At 40.2% G+C, this 20,414-nt stretch overlaps 1 protein-coding gene across 1 annotated transcript in view; it reads left to right on the forward strand.

Annotated features, from left to right (window-relative positions):
* The window catches only part of LOC6051098 (ankyrin-3), a 91,039-nt gene that overhangs the window by 68,510 nt on the left and 2,115 nt on the right, over positions 1-20,414 (forward strand). Inside the window, exons 4-10 of the mRNA XM_038259592.1 lie at positions 13,847-13,948; positions 14,586-15,038; positions 15,096-15,860; positions 15,937-16,140; positions 19,014-19,757; positions 19,831-20,014; positions 20,076-20,337. Of these exons, the coding sequence (XP_038115520.1) occupies positions 13,847-13,948; positions 14,586-15,038; positions 15,096-15,860; positions 15,937-16,140; positions 19,014-19,757; positions 19,831-20,014; positions 20,076-20,337 (2,714 nt within the window). The remainder of the gene's footprint in view (positions 1-13,846; positions 13,949-14,585; positions 15,039-15,095; positions 15,861-15,936; positions 16,141-19,013; positions 19,758-19,830; positions 20,015-20,075; positions 20,338-20,414) is intronic.

A 20,414-nucleotide genomic window follows, 5' to 3' on the forward strand; every position in this document is an offset into this window, starting at 1 on the left:
CCATTATAAACATTATTTTTGCATGATATTTTTTTCATTTCAACTTAATGGTCACTGAGACAAATTTAAAAGCATTTTTTGTTTTTGTTGTGGTGCATAGATTTTCACTGTTGGGTAATTCTCCACCAACTCACACGAAATCGGAAAAAGTTGCCCCTCTTCGATTTTCGTGAAACTTTGCTCTAAGGGGTAATTTTGGTCCCTGATTACGAATCCGAGGTCCATTTTTCGATATTTCGTGACGGTAGGGCGGTACGACCCCTTTCATTTTTCTGTTTTTTTACTAAGCCACGTGATTTTTTTTTTCAGTGATTTGTAGCTCGCAACCGTGAATAGATAGAAATTTGGTGTCAAAGGGACTCTTGTGTAAAATTAGACGCCCGATTTGATGACGTATTTTTCATCAGAAAAAGTTAAAAAATAGTTTTAAAATCGCTGCCAATTCCCGTTACTCAACTGTCAAAATCGTGAGACATGTCATTTCATGGGAAATTTAATGTACTTTCCGATTCTGAAATAACCCAGAAGGGTCATTTTTCATTTAGAACAAAAAATTTCATTTTAAAATTTTAATTTTAATTGCAGGGTTACATTTTACAGTGTAACAATGTTCTACAAAGTTGTAGAGCAGACAAAAACAAAAATGTTGATGCATAGACATAAGGGTTTTGCATGTATTTTTCACGAGTTATCAGAATTTAAAAAAAAAATTTAGAAAATGTTTTGATTTTAATCATCTTGACCAGTTTTTCGAATTTTTAACCCCAAAAACTGAATTGTGTGCTTTTGAAAGTATTTTTTTCGGAAAGTTCAGCAAATTTTGCATAAGAATGACCCCTTGGGCGATTGTTGTGGCTTGTGCACTGCTTGACCCTCCTGGGTTATTTCAGAATCGAAAAGTACATTAAATTTCCCATAAAATGACATGTCTCACGAGTTTTGATAGTTGAGTAACGGGAAATGGCAGCGATTTTAAAACTATTTTTTTTAACTTTTTTTAAGAAAAATACGTTTTTTTGGAATTTTGAGTACGCCACCGTCACAAAATATCGAAAAATGGACCTCGGATTCGTGATCAGGGACCAAAATTACCCCTTAGAGCAAAGTTTCACGAAAATCGAAGAGGGGTCGGGGCAACTGCAGAGTGAGTTGGTGGAGAATGACCCTGTTCAAACACTTTGAATCAAAAAAATCTTCTCAACAAAAAATACTAATGATATTTTTTTTGATTTAGTACAATTTGAAAGACATCATTAAAAAAATAGAAAATTTATAATATTTTCTCAAGGATGCATGATTTTTTACAAGTATTCAAGCCATTAATTGATCCTCACACTCATTTTGATCATTAAAGCTACTGTTCTATACAATTCTGTTGCAAAATTTTAGTCAGAAACAGGATCAGAATAATTTTCACTAAATTTCAAATTTTCCGGAAATTCCCTAGATTTCCCCGGAAATTTGTTGAAAATTACCCGTTTCCCGGGAATTTTGTTGAAAATTACCCGTTTCCCAGGAATTTTGTAACCCCGGGAAATTGAACACTCTAAGTATGTGGAACAATAAACACTGTTGGATGATTTGTTTTTACTATACCTTTGTATTTGTGTTTGAGCATCATTTTAGTTTCATTTTGACCCAATGTCCCCCTCTCTAAAGGATGAGATTGATTTTTAATATTTTGGCATGAGTTCATCTCATGTACAAACACTGACAATTTTATCCTAATCGGGACTTCTTTACAGTGCCTTAATTATATTTGATTTGATTATTTTAATCTTAATAATATTACAATGTGATTGAACGTCAATTTTTTAACAATACATACATACATTTCCAACGACACCTTAGCCACTCTGGCCATCACCCTTAATCCCTTTAACACCTTAATCAAGCGCTCCCTCGAAACAAATGTTTAAAGAGCCCAAGAGCACACGTCACCGACCCTTTCCTCCATCCTCTTCGCTAACCGATGATGTCACGTAAAGGCTGCATCGCCCGCCACCCCTTCACGAATGACACAACATACACAAACAAGGCAACATAACCTCACTAAACGCACCCCTCTTTGCTGGTGTTTGTGAGAGTGTTGCTGGAGTTTTATGCTCGCACCAATACCACCACGTGGGAGCACGTGCGTTTTGCAACCCCCCGCAGCCGCCGGTGAACTTCAACCTTCAAGGCAGGACGCATGCAACGGAGGGGTGAAAGTTTATGTTTATACCGGCACTTGTCGCCGTCGTCGTCCGGGTTCGGGTCCCGTTCGGCTCGTCCTGTCAAACGTCCTGTCGATCAGTTTTTTGTCGGGGTGGAAATTCGGAGCGCGTGCGCCTCCCGGAAAATATCGAAATGTTCGAAAGCCAGCAGGATATATCCTGGCTGCAAGGATCCACTTGGGCTCAGTCTTAGTACAGCTCTCGAACGGATTAGAAGAACCAAAAAAACCCGTGAAAAGTTGAACAAATTAATTAGGAAAAAAGGAAAAAACCTTCCCAGGGGAACAAATTATCCTTCCCCCCCTTTTGAAATTAGCTATTCTTTAACCAATTTCACCCCGTTAGTCTCTCTAGCTAGTGTTCTAGTGCTGAAATCAAATTACAACAAAAAAAAAAAATCAAGTGAAGTGTAAAGTTTTCTCTGCACCACTTCTGCTGCAAAGTTATGCAATCAATCATTTAAATGTGAAGAAATTAAGTTACAACGGTTACCACACTCGTTACTTTTAAGAGCAAACAAAAAGAAAGAAAAAAAAAGCCAAGCAAAAAAGCTGCTGAAACAAGCGAAAATTTTCTACCTTAGTGCATTTAAGCGAAAAATCGATACAGCGCTTTCGCCAAACTCTCATCAACGCTGCCAGGGCCATTTTTATATGGGACATTGTGACTAGAAACCTGCCAGCAATCCAGCCGGGAAGCCCCTAGCGATGGTCACCGAGAATGGGACACAGGTAAATCGCGGTTGCCGGAAAATCCGGGGCCAGGAAAAATCCGGCCGCCATCTTTTTTTCTCTCTCTCTCACTAGCCGCCCCTTTCAAGGTTCTACACCCTTAAGCGCGCACAGCACGGCAGGAAAAATCGATCGATTTCTTCTTCCTTCAAAAGATGGCTCCCTCCAGTCTGGCAGACCGGTCCGGGTGGACTCAATTTTCGCCCCGTTTTTTTGCACATCTCGCATACACCCAAAAAAGCCAAGGACTTTGATTTCGCAAGATGAACTAATTAGGCGCCCAGGGGGGGCTCAGCGAGATTTTTTTTTGGCTAAAGTTTGCCGCATCGCGATCGATATTTCAGCACACACACACACCGAGCACTTAAGGGGTAGCGCTACCGTCAATGCCGTGACGTGCCGCAGTCAATTTCGGCGCGGTGCTACGCCACCCTGGCTGGCTCCGGAGAGGCTCCGAAAAGGGGCACTGCAGTAGACGGAATGCCATGTTGGGTTGTGAAATTTGAAAGGCAGATAAGTTTGATGGAGATTGAAAGGAGCAAAATTTAAATTTATCGCTTCTAAGAACAGGAACAGATGTGCTTGTCTTCAAGGAAAAAGAATGCCCAAAATGGCTGCTCCTAAGGATTTTACATTTGAGCAAAATACACTTACTGAATGTGAATTGGTTAAAATAATAATGGTTTTGTAATTGTTAAGATATATGAGAAACAAGCAATTCAATTTTCGAATTCCTTCTGCTTCCGATACTCCGATTCGAATTTTCTAGACTTTGAAGATTTCCATTGAATGTATTCTTCCCTTTTATGTACCATCGGATAAATTACATAATATCATATAACATGTTAAAAATTTATAAAAATTGAGAAAAATTGTAAAAATTTACAAATATGTCACAGGTTTGTCAAGTTGCATAAACGAAACCGTAACTGTGTGTAAATCTGAATGTTATAAAAAAGCCTAGATGGTTATATATCAATAGTTCGGATATTTCATGCCGATAACACATACGAAAAATTGATCGGTCCCGGTGAATTTTCCAACGACGTAATTACAGGTTGGCACTTTATTTCAACAGGAAATCAATTCTATCGATTCAAAGACCCCCAGGGTCTGGGTGGTGAGATTGGGTCTTATACATTTCGATCTCACCTCTCTGACCTAATATCACCCCTGATGGCGGTACTATATAAAAACAGTATTCTTTTGCATTATTAACTGATGTTATACACATTATTGGTTTTAAAATTGAAGAAAAAAAAAACTAATTGGAAAACAAAAAAGTTGAAATACTTAGCACAATGTATTGAAAGTTTAAAAGTGAATTGAAAAATATCATTCTGAATAATTGCAAAATCGAAAACTATATCCAATTTCCTCAACTAAAATTAAAAAAGTGCCAAATTCCTTTATTCTAGGATTTTTTTCTTATTTAGTCATTCGAAATCCGAATTACTAAATAAGGAAAGGAAGCAAAATTCCTAGAATAAAGGAATTTCGTATACATTGTGTCGAATGCTTTGTAAATTAAATATGTTATTATAAACGCATGAATGAAAAGTTATGTTGATGCAATTATTTCCATATATAAATCATTGAGATAAATAGTATACCAAAAGTATTGACAAAATAAGGTCTGCAAGCCATTGGATGGGAGAGGAGTTTTTTTTTCATAAAACTGCTCCTTTCGTTGTCCCGTCACGCAAAGAAATGGTTGGCCAAAAACTCAACTTTCAACCAATTCGTTCAGTTGGTTGAGCAAAAGAATCGTTTTTGAATTTGTGATAATGTATAGAAGCGTAAATGTTTAAAAATATCAAACTGTCAAAACTGTAGCGGCAGGCTGGTCACGCTGCATTTTCATTCCAGGGGACAGAGCATGCACGATATTGTTCATTCTACTTGACATTTCTATGTAAGAAAATCAATTATCTTTCCAGATCCAAGCCAAATTTTAAGCACCAGGTTGCATTTGAAAGAGGAGATGTTACCGGCTCCTTGGCTTAATGGTTACGGCTTCTGCCTCACAAACAGAAGGTTCAGGGATCAAATCCCGGCTGGTACCTTTGAAATTTGGAATGCTGAATTTGAACTTTGAATATGAACAAAAAAAATGAAAATGAATCAGGTGGGATTCGAACTCACACCTCTGGATTGGTGGTCTGGGACGCTAAGCAGTCGGCCATCAGAAGGTTTACACTCAAGAAGTAAATTTGATTTTGATCCGTAGTGTTGAAACATGTTATCTTCTCATATTAAATACGCGCTGATCCCTGATTTGCCTGACGGGATTGTCTAAATATAGATCGAGTTTCCTTTAGATGCTTGCTTCTATGTTTAGGCGGGGCCGAACAATGCCCAGCGACCTCGGAATTGGACCGCAAGGAGCTCTGTCATTCTGAAACGGGTCGTTGGAAGCAGCGCGAGGGCTATCACCCGGGACTGAGATAAGTTGTATCAGCATTCGGCATATACAAAGTCTGATACAAACTATACTTTCCCATAATATAGCTACCGGTTAGCGGGTATTGGATTGGACCACAGTGACCACACACACACACACACACACACACACACAGGTTGCATTTGAAAGAGGAGATCCAGCACTACAAACGCTAAAAAAATCTCAGGGGTGTTTTTCTTCAAACTCGAGATATCTTCATTTGAAAAAGTCTAATTTTCAAGTGAAAACCATATGGGACCACCCAAGTAATTTTGCCCGCTGAATCTGAATCTGCCCTCAGAATTGAGCCAAAGTGTCAACAAATCGATTTTTGGCCATATTTTGGGTTTCCATGTAAAATTATCATTTATTTCCAAAATATGACCAAAAATCGTTTTTTTTTTTTCACAATTTGGATCAATTCTGAGGGCAGATTCAGATTCAGCGGGTAAAATACATGGAAAAACATATATTTGGACAGTTTTCGATTTTTTTTAGGGTGGTCCCATATGGTTTTCCCTTGAAAATTAGACTTTTTCAAATGAAGATATCTCGAGTTTAAAGAAAAGCACCCCTGAGATTTTTTCAGCGTTTGTAGTGCTGAATCTCCTCTTTCGAATGCAACCTGGTGCTTAAAATTTGGCTTGCGCCTTTTCGAGATATTTAAGTTTTAAATTTGCATCTTTTTTACCTTAAAATGGCTGTAACTTTTGACCCTTAAGTCCAAATTGACAAGTCAAAAAATGAAAATGTTCGTATTTTAGAGCGCTAAAAGTACTTTGAATATCACTTTTCTCTTAAAGTTAACCCTGAATTGCCACGTTCAAAAAACTGATTTTTGAAGGTTTGCTCAGGTGCTTTCTATAAATTTGGTCATAGAAGGCGTAGATTACGAGATAAAATTTTGGTGTCTTGTACAATGTTGCTTGAATTGGCCAGTCTAACAATTTTCTAGAAGACGAAAAAAATCCCAAAAATATTCCTGTAAAGTTAGATTTTCAAAATCACCCTAATCGTGAACCACCCTAATTTTCAACCAAACCAAAAGTTGCCCCCTTCTTTTTGCAACAACTCTTCTGAAGACACCAAAGCTCCAAAAAGTCACCATTTTTCGGAAAATCCATTTTCCACTTAATTTTGCGATCTGGACCACTGTGCATTGGCACCAACATTAATACCGTAGTAACATTTCAATAGGGCGAATCTGCATTTGTAAACAAGCAGTCTACCCCCATCTTACTTGACATGAGCTGTCACTTGAGCAAAAGGGATAGACTGCTTGTTTACAAACGCAGATTCGCCCTATTGAACTTTTACTACGGAATAATGATTTCAAAACATATCTTTCATTCTTTGTAAAGTTAAGGTCATATTTATTCACTGAAACTTTACAGTTGACCCTGTGAAAAAAAAACTATTTTAAAATGTTACTTTAAGTAATTTTTTATCATCTTGGATAGTCATATTTAAGCTTTTTACATTTAGAATAAAAATGTATAACAAGATAATGTATACTACGAGTAACCAGGACATAAACCGGATTTAAAAAATCGAATATTAATAATACAGTTCAGTTATGATCCCCAAAAATCTCTAAAAATGATCTTGTATTTGCAGGTTTGGGAGTTTGTCCAACAGGTAAAAAAATGACACAACGTAAAAAATAGGTTACTCAAACTAATGTTCATTGAATAGCTATGACTAAATGTTATTGGATTCATTCAATTGCTATTGATGTATCATTTTTCTTTCATATTACCGGCCAATAATTACTAATTTTAAAAATTAGCAAAAATTCCTGGGTCTTGGGAATTCCAGGGAAATAGTTAAATTTAACTCTCGATTCCCGGGATATATAAAATCTCGAAAATCGTCACCCTCTAAATTGATAGAATTGATGTTCTGTTGTGGAAGTTCTAGTGGCCATGACGTATTTCAGGTAAATGTCAGTCAACATTGTTCTTAATTATGCTGAACATGCAAAATAAAAGATTTGTATGCAACAACCCACTTAAACCCACTTACTGCATTTTTAATCAAAAAAAAAACCTTCAGAGGGTCCACTAAAGGAAAGAGGTCCACTAATGGATAATATCAGCGCCAAAAAAACAACACTAAATATGAATTCTGAATTAATTCTGATCTAATAAATATTTAAAAAGCTCTAAACACTAAACATTACTAAATTTCAGTCCAACTTTTGAATGCTAAATTAGGCTGTGATGTCTCCTAGTAAATGGAAAAATAAAATAAGTTAAAAAATTAACTTAAAATTGCTGATGCCAAATATTCATAGCTGGAACTCGATAAGTTTTATTGCTAGTACGAACCACTAACGTGACGAATAGCTTTTTTTTCTTGAAATTGCACAACTGTACCTAGCCTCCGACGTTGCAATGTCACACAATTTTCGAAATATATCCAGTAAGATAATGAAATCATTCCAAATCTTAAATATTATTAGTAAAGATTCGGATTAGAGATTATATTTTCTACAAGAAGTGAATATATAACACTTTTCCTTTGCTACATCGATTACTCCAATTTTGAATTCATAAAATCAAGAACTCATGTTTGTTGTTTTTTTTTCTTTTCATTTGTTATTGTTAATCCAGCTTCGATTGATTATTGTGTCAAAGATAAAACGTATAAATAAATATAAAACGTACGACCTATCAGCCAAAACGTGTCGTTTTTGTCGTTGGAGAATGTGTCAAAAAGTTAATTTTTCTAATGTAGAAATAAATCGGTTTCATACAAAATTTCTCTCCAATAATCAATTAGTTTTGCCTTCCTCACTGAGGTAAGGCTATAATCCTGCTCTAAAAATGAACTTCGTATAAAAACGTCGTAGACCCACCTTCATGTATACATATCGACTCAGAATCGAAAACTGAACAAATGTCTGTGTGTATGTGTGTGTGTATGTGTGTGTGTATGTGTGTGTGTATGTGTGTGTGTATGTGTGTGTGTATGTATGTATGTGACCAACAAACTAGCTCATGTTTCTCGGCACTGGCTGAACCGATTTGACCCGAACTTGTTGCATTCGACTTGGTTTAGGGTCCCATAGATCGAGTTTTATACAGATTGAAGTTTCGATAAGTAGTTCAAAAGTAATGTATAAAAATCTGTTTTCACATACATTTGGATCTCACTTAACTGTATGTAAACTATGTCCGAATCCATCATCCGACCCATCGTTGGTTAGGTTATCAAAAGAACTTTCCAACGAGTCTAAAACATTGAAGATCTGGCAACCCTGTCTCGAGATATGGCCTCTTAAGTGATATTGATATACTTTTTTGAAGCCGGATCTCACTTAAATGTATGTAAACTATGTCCGGGTCCATCATCCGACCCATCGTTGGTTAGATTTTTAAAAGACCTTTCCAACGAGTCTAAAACATTGGAGATCTGGCAACCCTGTCTCGAGATATGGCCCCTTAAGTGATATTGATGTACTTTTTTGAAGCCGGATCTCACTTAAATGTATGTAAACTATGTCCGGGTCCAGTATCCGACCCATTGTTGGTTAGGTTATCAAAAGACCTTTCCAACGAGTCTAAAACATTGAAGATCTGGCAACCCTGTCTCGAGATATGGCCCCTTAAGTGATATTGATGTACTTTTTTGAAGCCGGATCTCACTTAAATGTATGTAAACTATGTCCGGGTCCATCATCCGACCCATCGTTGGTTAGATTATCAAAAGACCTTTCCAATGAGTCTAAAACATAGAAGATCTGGTAACCCTGTCTCGAGATATGGCCACTTAAGTGATATTGATATACTTTTTTGAAGCCGGATCTCACTTAAATGTATGTAAACTATGTCCGGGTCTATCATCCGACCCATTGTTGGTTAGGTTATCAAAATACCTTTCCAACGAGTCTAAAACATTGAAGATCTGGCAACCCTGTCTCGAGATATGCACACTTAAGTGATATTGATGTACTTTTTGAAGCCGGATCTAAAAAATAGATGAAACTTGTGTACAGCCATTGTTGCGAGGAAGGCTCCAACCACATAGGTGGATTAAGTTAGTTTTTTTCTGGCAATTTTCCAACCCCGGCTGCTTCATCAATCACGCCGACATTGTCTTTCATCACTCCATTGTTCCAGAAATATCCGGCGCCGGTTCCGATAATCGTAATTTCTTCACCCAAACTATGTACATGCATCTGGTAGTGCTGTCATGGTGACGAAAACCTCCCACCAAGATTTGCGAAGGGGCCGCCTTTACGGCTGCCGGCAGTTCGTGTCCTAGACATGGTTTTGATGGAAACAATCGGCGACGACGATTACGGAGAGAGTGGGTGGCGGGTAGCGATATCGATTTTCACGTCCCTTTTCCAAGTCCGTTTCTCCCTTTTTATGATAAAGTCGATGCCGATGAAGGTTTCGCGTGCGGTTTCGGTATTAATACACATCCAGCGAGACCCCGGCTGGCTGGCTGACTGCCTGACTGACTGCCATTGTCGACCCGCCCCAGGCCACATCAATCGGGTTTTCTATTTTTGGTCTCTCCTGGAATTGGGACCGGGCTCGGGCAAACGTCAGGTGCAATTTTGAGGCCGACAAAAAGGGTGTGTCCTTTTGTTCTTGCAAGCTGCAGCGTCTGTTGGAATAAGGAAATTTACATAAAAGTAGGTGTAAAACTGACTTGTGAAATCGGGTTTTTTTACGAACGCAATTTGCGTTCATTATGCAATGTGCCGTGAGCGCTAATGAGCGCGGGACTTCAACGAGGGTCGGGGTGTGAGTCATAACGAATTTGGTGCCGTGTCACCTTCATTATGGAGTTATAATTGCTTTGCAACTTGATTCAAAAGGAAGTCAACTGTTTTCTAAGGCTGCGTGACAGGGACATTGGGAAGTGAGAATAGTGTTTATGATTATGATCATTAAAAAAGATAATGTTGTACCTCATCTCATTTTAGCTCAACTGTCAATCATTGTACTAATTTATTTAAAAAATATTTACACTTTACAAAGTAATCCTTATACATTAGTTTAGTAAAATGGCAATGTTTTTTTTTTTTCAAAAACTTCAAGATTTCAATGAAAATTTAAGTGAATTTAGCTGAAATCTATTTTAAATGCATTTCCCTGCGGTTAGAACCTCTTTTACCATGTTTGGGCTCATTGTAAAATCTTAAGATTTTGTAAAAAAAATCGATGTTTGGTATCGAAAATAGTTTGTTTTCTTACGTTGTTGTCGTTATGTTTTTTTACCTCACTTCATATGAAAATCCTGTAAAATTAGTAAACTCAACAATCAGTAAATTTCTCATTTTATTTAAATACATCATTAAAAGCAATTCACCTTAGGTACAAAACACACTAAAAAAAATGTTTTTTAATCATCCTTCGTCATGCAAACGGAAATGGTTTAACGAGTCTTCACCAAAGTTATGAACCGATAGCTATATCTCGGCAATGATTCAGCCAAATGTCTTGAAATTTATTTTGCTAAGAGATGAAAATATAGTTTTTGATTCCCTGTAAACAGATTCAAAAAAGTTCCCGTGTTCAGACCAACCTCTGGCAACAAAATCATGCAAAAAGGGTTTTTATCGAAATTAAATATATCTTTATTAAACATTCTGACAATAATTACACTTCATTTACATTCTAAGTGGTACGGCTAAATGCTCTTCATCTTTGTTTTACTTTTCGTTTTAATATTAACTGATCACATTTGTTTATTTACTTCAAATTGTTTAACATTTTTGCATTGAATAGAATACATTTGGGTAAAAAAGAAAAAAAAGCACTTTAACAACCTAACTTAAAACTAAAAAACTATATTCATTGAAATATTTAAAATCATTAGAACGAGTAAACTACGAACTGTATTTTAAGATAAATCCTCCAAGCGTTCTTACTTGTTCCTGGCGAGTTTTGCACCCACGCAGTGTTGTTGTCATCTCGATGAAAATGTTCAGAAGTTCTTGTGGTGAAAACAGGTCACTACTGCCTTCACCCGTTGATGCTGGTTGGTTTTCCCTCGGTCGCTGACTGAAGCCAGGAGGTGTTGTATTCTCTGCAACTTTTTGCCGCTGATTCAACGGAAATGGCTGCAAATTTGGAACCATGCAGCAGCTCGCTCTTGGCGACGCCAAAGCAGGAAAATCCAGGTCTGTGAATGCTTGTGGTGTTTTACGACGATTTGATTGGTGCCTCGTCTTCGCTTGCTGACGAATTTTCACAAACTCAGCACGTTTTGGGCAGCTTCGATTCTTGGTCGAATGTTTGCCACCGCAATTGAAGCATTTGGCTTCGATGATCTCGTTGATTGTGTTGCAAGCTTGAGTTTTGTGCTCACCTCCGCAGGTTGCACAACGACTCTTGATGAAACAGTTCCTTCCACCATGTCCAAACATTGCGTGACGTCACCAGGTACAGTTGATCACGATACTTGATGTCCTTGTTGTGTCTCGTCATCTTGAAGACTTCGATCACGTTCAACTTCAGAGATTTGAGCTCTTCTTTCAGCACACTTACATCCATGTCGTACAAGGCCCTGTTTCATGGGGCGTTTACCTGGATCGTCATGGCTGTAGTATTCGATCTTTGTGTTGTTCAGGAAATCCCGATCGTAGTTGTAATCCTTTCTGGTAGGTAGCATAATTGTGAGTCCATCAGCACACAAGCGAATGGAAGCTCGTAAAGCACCAGATTTGATAAACCCGGTCAGCCACTTTCGCACCGAATCCGATGACGATGTTTTCACAAAAATGGGTGGCAACTTTTCCCGTCGTTCAAATTCTTCCTTCTCGCTCACGTCCACAGGGAGGGTAGCAAACTGGTTTCCAGATGAATTTTGAGCGTCCTTGCTCAAACATCTTGGCTTTGCAGGTAGCGCATCAGCATTCTTTAGCTTCTTCAAATCTACCGATCGTGCCAGTAAGGACTGCCTCTTTTTCTTGCCGTGAGGCATTTTTGTCCGTCACTTTTCAGGAGCTAATATCGATGAGTACCTCTCTCGTCGTTGGTTCCCAAGGGAATGCAAAAAAAGGTTTTTTTTGTAAGATTATTCAACCGCTGTTTGTATACTTAACAAGCTCTTCCCGGCAAACTTCGTCCTGCCCTTTTTTGGTTCCTGACGTTTCTTGCTTGTTTGCTAATTCAGCCTCCTGTGATCAAAATTTGATTTTACGCAACTTTTCCCATACAATCTGCAGACTTTCCGGAATCGGTTTCAGAGTGGCCAAAGTTGTCATTTTTTGGCGTAAGAACCTTCCTTGGACTTTTACGAACCCAACGCAACAAAAATCTCCTCGATACGACGCACCGTATTAAACTGATTCGCGTTCGAACAAAACCGTCGAAATTTTATATATATATTAGATATATAGATATTTAAAATGTCAATGTTTCAATATGTATTGATCATTTTGGGCAATTTAGGATGCAGATTAGGATTCAGCAGAACAACATAAATCACTTAAGATTACCTTCTCCAGTCTCAGAAACATAATAAGCATGTTTTTTTGTTGCACCAATAATAAAAAAATATCTAAAATTATTGAAATGTCCATAAATAAAAAATAAATATACTAAAAGATGGATCTTATACATTCAATATATCCTATAAAATTTGCACGATGTTATTTTAGTGATTTTTTTGGTTGTAAGTTTTTGCTCAGGGGACCCCTTTGCTCAAATTTATCGATGATAATTTTATCATATTCGTATTCCTGAGACAATTTCACAATTGAAACATGCATAAAAACGTTAATTTTCATCCATTTGAACTCTTTAAAAAATCAACTCTTTAAAAAATCTTCGAATCCCATTTATTGAAAATCAAGTTCGTTTCCAAGGACACTAGATGCCACCTAAAAAAGATAGCTTTTGATTTTTTTAACTTTGTTTTTTTAAGAGTTCAAATGGATGAAAATAAACATTTTTATGCATATTATCACTGAAAAAATTGACCAAAGGGGTCCGCTGAGCAAAAATTTACAATAAAAAAAATACACTAAAAGAAAAAAAAGTCTATTTAATATGTTAAACTGCCTTACTAAAAGCGTTCTCAGTCATGTTTTACAGTTGCACTTGTTATAAAAAATATCTAAAATTATTTTAATGTTCATAAATAAAAAAGAAATATTCTACAAAAGAATTTTGAAAATATCATGTACATTTGATTTATGTCCAATAAAGTTTGCAAATTGCTGCACGATTTGATCGGATACCCATGAAGCAGAACGATGCAGTACCGTATGCCACAGCAATCACATAAACTCGCAAAAAACTTTACGATCCCCTTTCCTGAAATTGCTGCAATACGACAATTGGCAAAATGTCGTCGAAACCGTTTGCCGATGTTCCTTTCGCGAACATCTCACTGCGGTGTCCACCACCTTGCCAAAGTCCCAAACGACCTCAACCGAAAGGACCTCCCAAATAATCGATATCCTTTTTCTCTTCGCCTTTTCTTTGCAGTCTGACGGAAACACCTCGTTTCTGCGCGCCGCTCGGGCAGGCAATCTAGATAAAGTTTTAGAGCATCTTAAAAATAACATCGACATCAACACTAGCAATGCGGTAAGTTTTTTCTCTAGGGGTCGCGAAGCACATGTTGATTTTATGTTAACGCTGGGGGTGACGTCAGCTTTTGAAGCGGGATCGATGGGGACGATGACTCCATCAATCTCACTTGGACAACATTAGGAGCGCTTGAATAGCTGGGATGTGATGAAAGAAGATTTGCTCAAGGCAAACAGGTCCACGTAGACGTGCACTGTTTGCCCAGGACCAACAGAGAGGAAGCGTTTCTTAAAGGTCTTCATGAATATTAAATTCACGTCCGTCTGACATACGCGCGCGGTTGTCAGAAAGTATCGAAGATTTTGCGGCAGAAGTGCGCATGTCCGGTCGAGCGGACTTCGGCTTGCTTGGGGACATGCGCAGATCGAGATGTTCGAAAAGCCGAACACCGGCTTCCGAGCGTAGTACAACCATCACGGTTCAACGCGGGTTAGGTTATGGTCGGAGTTCGAAAATGAAAGTGAAAACAAAGCGGCGGCGGCGACGACGGCGTCGTCGTCGTCAATCAAGTCCTGGTGGGCGTGGGTGGGGAAGAGGGGTTGGGATTGATTTATTCACTTGTAGAGCGAGCGCGCACCCGTACAACTGTTGTCTATCGTCTGTTGACCTGGTTTAATTTTCGTTCCTGTTGCAGAATGGCTTGAACGCGCTGCACCTCGCTTCCAAGGATGGGCACGTGACCGTTGTGTCGGAGCTGCTGGCTCGCGGAGCAACGGTTGATGCGGCCACCAAGAAGGGCAACACCGCGTTGCACATCGCTTCGCTGGCCGGCCAGGAGGAGGTGGTCAAGCTGCTGATCCAGACGAACGCTTCGGTGAACGTCCAGTCGCAGAATGGCTTCACGCCGCTGTACATGGCCGCCCAGGAGAACCACGACTCGGTCGTGCGGCTTCTGCTGTCCAACGGGGCGAACCAGAGCCTGGCCACCGAGGACGGCTTTACGCCACTGGCCGTCGCGATGCAGCAGGGACACGACAAGGTCGTGGCAGTTTTGCTGGAGAGCGACACGCGCGGCAAGGTTCGGCTTCCGGCGCTGCACATCGCGGCCAAGAAGGACGACGTGAAGGCCGCTACGCTGCTGCTAGAGGTAGGTTCAGCGAAACCCTAAACCCAACACTGACTAACGCAATGCTTTCCGTTTCAGAACGAGCATAACCCGGACGTTACATCCAAGTCCGGCTTCACGCCGCTGCACATTGCCTCCCACTACGGCAACGAGGCCATGGCCAACCTGCTGATCCAGAAGGGCGCCGACGTCAACTACGCTGCCAAGCACAACATCAGCCCGTTGCACGTGGCCGCCAAGTGGGGCAAAACCAACATGGTTGCGTTGCTGCTGGAGAAGGGCGCCAGCATCGAGAGCAAAACTCGTGACGGGTTGACCCCGCTGCACTGTGCGGCTCGTTCCGGTCACGAGCAGGTCGTCGATATGCTGCTCGAGCGGGGTGCCCCCATCAGCGCCAAGACCAAGAACGGCTTGGCCCCGCTCCACATGGCTGCCCAGGGTGAGCACGTGGACGCCGCTCGCATCTTGCTCTATCATCGCGCACCGGTCGACGAAGTCACCGTGGACTACCTAACCGCGCTGCACGTGGCCGCCCACTGCGGACACGTTCGGGTAGCCAAGCTCCTGCTCGATCGCAACGCCGACGCGAACGCCCGCGCCCTGAACGGGTTCACTCCGCTGCATATTGCGTGCAAGAAGAACCGCATCAAGGTGGTCGAGCTGCTGCTCAAGCATGGCGCCAGCATTAGCGCCACCACGGAGAGCGGCCTGACCCCGCTGCACGTGGCCTCCTTCATGGGCTGCATGAACATTGTCATCTATCTGCTGCAGCACGACGCCAGCCCGGACGTGCCGACGGTCCGCGGCGAAACGCCACTCCATCTGGCCGCACGCGCTAATCAGGTAGGGCTTGTCGCTAGAGTACTAACCACAAGATCACTAACTCGATATCCCCTATATTTATTTCTTCCACCAAAAGACCGACATCATCCGCATCCTGCTGCGCAACGGCGCCCAGGTTGACGCCCGCGCCCGCGAGCAGCAAACGCCGCTGCACATCGCGTCCCGCCTCGGCAACGTGGACATCGTGATGCTGCTGCTGCAGCACGGCGCCCAGGTCGACGCCGTCACCAAGGACATGTACACGGCGCTGCACATCGCCGCCAAGGAGGGCCAGGATGAGGTAAAGAATCTCGTTGCGAAGAAGCTCATGGACCACATTGATACCGTGTACCTGATGCAATTGTTCTGGATACGGCATCAGGAGTACTTTATCTGAGCTCGAGCTATGTTTGTTTGTTCGACTCGACACGCACGAGGGCCCCAGATAGGCGCTATTATTTTTCATTTATTCTATTTGTTTAGTGTTTACCGACACTTTCTTCCGTTTTTTGTAAGATGTAAGAACGCACACACTATCTTAGGGAAACGAACTCGTTAGTAGCGTTAGCTAGCGGTTTAGCGAACGACCTGCTCCAAGGGTAGGAATCATAAAGTCTAGTCGATACCCAAATACACACACGCACATCTCGTCCGGTTCTTCCAAAGTTGTTTTGTTTGTTTTGTTATTGCTAGTTATCACGAATAAAATTATATTTTGGTGAAACCAAATCTCTTCTGTTTGTATTATTTTTCATACGTCATCTTCTTCATTTTCCAAATCCTTATTTGATACTCATTGTTTCTGGAGATCATTTCAATTAGTTCAAATTTTAGCAGTGTTTCCCAGCGTAGGCGTTCAGGTAGTTATCTTTTCATTTATTATTTATTGGATTTTGTTTTGCTTGAGAAGCATGTTAGACCCAACAATCACACTAAACCCCAAGGATCCGGCTGATCATTCAAATCAAACATACCGTCGCTAACATATCAAATAGCGCTGTGTCTCACGCTATGACTATGAACATTTGGCGCTATTTGAAATGTTAGCTGAGATATGTCAAGGTTATTTTTTTTTCTTTCATATATCCCATTCTACAATTTTGAAGTTCAACAGAAATATGTAATTTACATGTTTTGGAAACCGATTTTCCCTTTGTTTTCAAAGGTCCATCCAGTGTTATTATTGATTGTGAGATACGCCCTTTAGAAATATTGAAATTTGATGAAAATATTTTCATGTAGGATTTTTCCGAATAAAGTTAGGAAAAGACATCGACTCTAGAATTTCTGCATGCACAATTTGCATGCATCCATTCAAAAACAAACTAAATAAAGTTAAAACATAAAGCGTACGATGAGTTGAAAATGTCAAGGTGCAAATTTACCTTGTAATGTTACCCGTATATATGTGTAAAAAAGAAATCTCGTAAAAAAGACGACAATTTACCTCGCTTTTGTAATGTTATAATGTTTCTGATTAAAAAATGCACATTTTTTTCTGATTTTTTATTTTATATTTTTCCTTGCAATTCCATTTTAATTCAATTTACGTAAAATTACATCAATAAGAGGTAAAGTTACATCTTTTAATTGTCAAGAATTTCCTGTTACTCGACAGGCTTTTATGCGTTCCTAAAAAATGCAGATATAAATATTTCAAAATGTTAAAGCTCACCACCACCTTTTAAACGAAGCGAGAAAAAATCATTTATAAACTGAATGTTTTATGGTTGAAGTTAAAAAAATTTAATGTGTTTTTCAAAACTCTCTTTGTTTAATATGAAAAACTTGTTATTTTCATATTTGTTTTTTTTTTGTTCTGTTGTTTATAATAAAAAAATATTTTCAAAATAAAATATTTCAAAAATATTTTCAATTAGTCCAAAATTATGCAAATATGAAAAAATGCAAATGGAAAATATATTTTGAAACATTATCTGTTGTTTTTGTGCTGCCAATTCTAATTCAAAAATTTTAGCAGATGGTTTCTGGTTCTGATATTTAAGACATTTTTAAAAAAGGCCGATTTGAACTATGCAAAGTTAGCATCGTCATTATGTAATACTTGCGTAAGAAAAAGAGCACAAAATCTCACAAAAAAAAAACATTATTTTTGGGAACAAAAAACATTTATGAATTTCCATAATTTGCAGAAATGCGAATGTATTATAAAAAAAATAACACTATTGATCGTCCATAAAAATTAAAATTTCAGTGCAATGTTATATAAATTTGCGTCAAATCTATTTAAAACTTTATATCTCAGATGAGTTTTCGAAAGAACGAAAAAAAAACCGTTTTTCGTTCGGTATTTTTATTTAAAAAAATCTTTGTTTTAGATTCATTATTGACACGTTCTACAAATAGTATGATCAGAAAATCAATAAAATTTTGTTTTGTCATCGCCTTTTTTCCTATTTAGACTTTAATAACATGTTGTTAAAATATAGAATTAATGTAAAATTACGATCAATTGTGATGATTTAAGTACATATTTCGTATTGATTTTAACAAAGTTTTTTTTAAATCGACGCAAAAGTTGCTTTTGAGCTTTTAAAAATACGATAGTTTGGGAAAACTTAAGAAACTTGTACAAAAATTACAAATGTTGTGAGAATCCAAGCAAAGTTTGCCTTAATAAAAAAACATTTTCAAAAACATGTTTTTTTAAGTATTTCATACCAAGGTTCTGTTAAAAACATGCACAATTGTTTTCATTTTCCGTTCATGTTAATTATAAAAAATATGGGTTTGTAGATTCATTTTACGGTGCAAATTAGGTTTTTTTTGTACAAAAAAAGAGAAGAAGAAGATCACTAATCTACATTTCTACAAAGTCCAACAATACTGAAAGAAGGTTTGAAGAATTTGAACGTTCTTGAAAGTTGTAGGTATTTCAGTTATAAGACACAAATTCTAGACGTAATACCAGAAAAAAAGATAACCACTATTACTTGAGTTCAGCCGGATCATTGACTAAAATTACTAACCGTACAAATTTCACTAGACTCAAAAATACGATAACCATTGCGATCGAACCAAAAAAGCTTGAAAGGCATGTTTGATGAATTTGCGAACACCCATAAACCGGTCATGTTAAGTCTGGTCAAGTTTTGTTTGAAGAAGAGATGAAATTACGACTTTTTTTGAAACCGTGAACTACTTTTCTTGCAGGTCGCTGGCGTTTTGCTGGAGAACGGGGCCCAGATTGATGCCGCCACCAAGAAGGGCTTCACGCCGCTACACTTGACTGCCAAGTACGGCCACATTAAGGTCGCCGATCTGCTGCTCACCAAGAACGCACCGGTAGATGCCCAGGGCAAGAACGGGGTCACGCCGTTGCACGTCGCCAGCCATTACGATCATCAGAACGTTGCACTGTTGCTGCTGGAGAAGGGCGCCAGTCCCCATGCTACGGCCAAGAATGGCCACACGCCGCTGCACATTGCCGCCCGGAAGAACCAGATGAGCATCGCTACGTCACTGCTGCAGTACGGTGCCCAGGCTAACGCCGAAAGCAAGGCCGGATTTACGCCGCTTCATCTCAGCTCGCAGGAAGGCCACCACGAGATGTCCGCCCTGCTGCTGGAGCACAAGGCTAACCCGGATCACCAGGCACGCAACGGACTGACGCCGATGCATCTGTGCGCCCAGGAGGACCGCGTCAACGTAGCACAGGTGCTGGTCAAGCACGGAGCCGACACGCAGGCTCCGACCAAGGCCGGCTACACTCCGCTGCACGTAGCGTCGCACTTTGGCCAGGCCAACATGATCCGGTACCTGCTGCAGGAGGGCGCCGACGTGAACGCTTCAACCGCCATCGGGTACACGCCGCTGCATCAGGCCGCCCAACAGGGCCACTGTCACATCGTTAATATCTTGCTTGAGAACAACGCTGACCCGAACGCGATCACCAATGTGAGTTAGTTACTCTTAGTAGGGAAGTGACCTTTAGCACTAACGATCTCTACCTATCTACCCTTTTTTGCAGAATGGACAAACCTCACTGAAGATCGCCCAGAAGCTGGGCTACATCAGTGTGCTGGACTCGCTGAAGCCCGTTACCGAAGCCGTCACTACGCCGGATCAGCCTCCGCCATCCGAGGAAAAGTACCGCGTCGTCGCGCCGGAAGCTATGCACGAGACGTTCATGTCCGACTCCGAGGAGGAAGGAGGTAGGGCGAGCTCTGGCGACTGTGGTTCATAGCATGCTCAACTCAACGATGTTTCTTTCAGGCGAGGACACCGTGCTGTCCGACCAGCCGTACCGCTATCTGACGGTGGACGAGATGAAATCGCTGGGCGACGACTCGCTGCCGATCGACGTGACGCGCGACGAGCGTCACGACTCGAACAAGATGGCGCTGAGCAGCGAGTTCCCGCCGACGGCAGGGCTGGAGGACTCGATCAGCCCGCAGCACGCGTCGATGGTCCAGTCGGGCATCTCGGTGACCGACTTTGCCGACAACATCAACATCGAGCGCCAGTCTCACGTGGGGTAAGTTTGGCATTTTGCCTTTTTGGGGGCTGGTAACTAACGCTTACGCTAACACTAACGTTTCGTCACACTGCTCG

This window comes from Culex quinquefasciatus, chromosome 3 (assembly GCF_015732765.1).
Source record: "Culex quinquefasciatus strain JHB chromosome 3, VPISU_Cqui_1.0_pri_paternal, whole genome shotgun sequence".
Taxonomy (NCBI): Eukaryota; Metazoa; Arthropoda; class Insecta; order Diptera; family Culicidae; genus Culex; species Culex quinquefasciatus.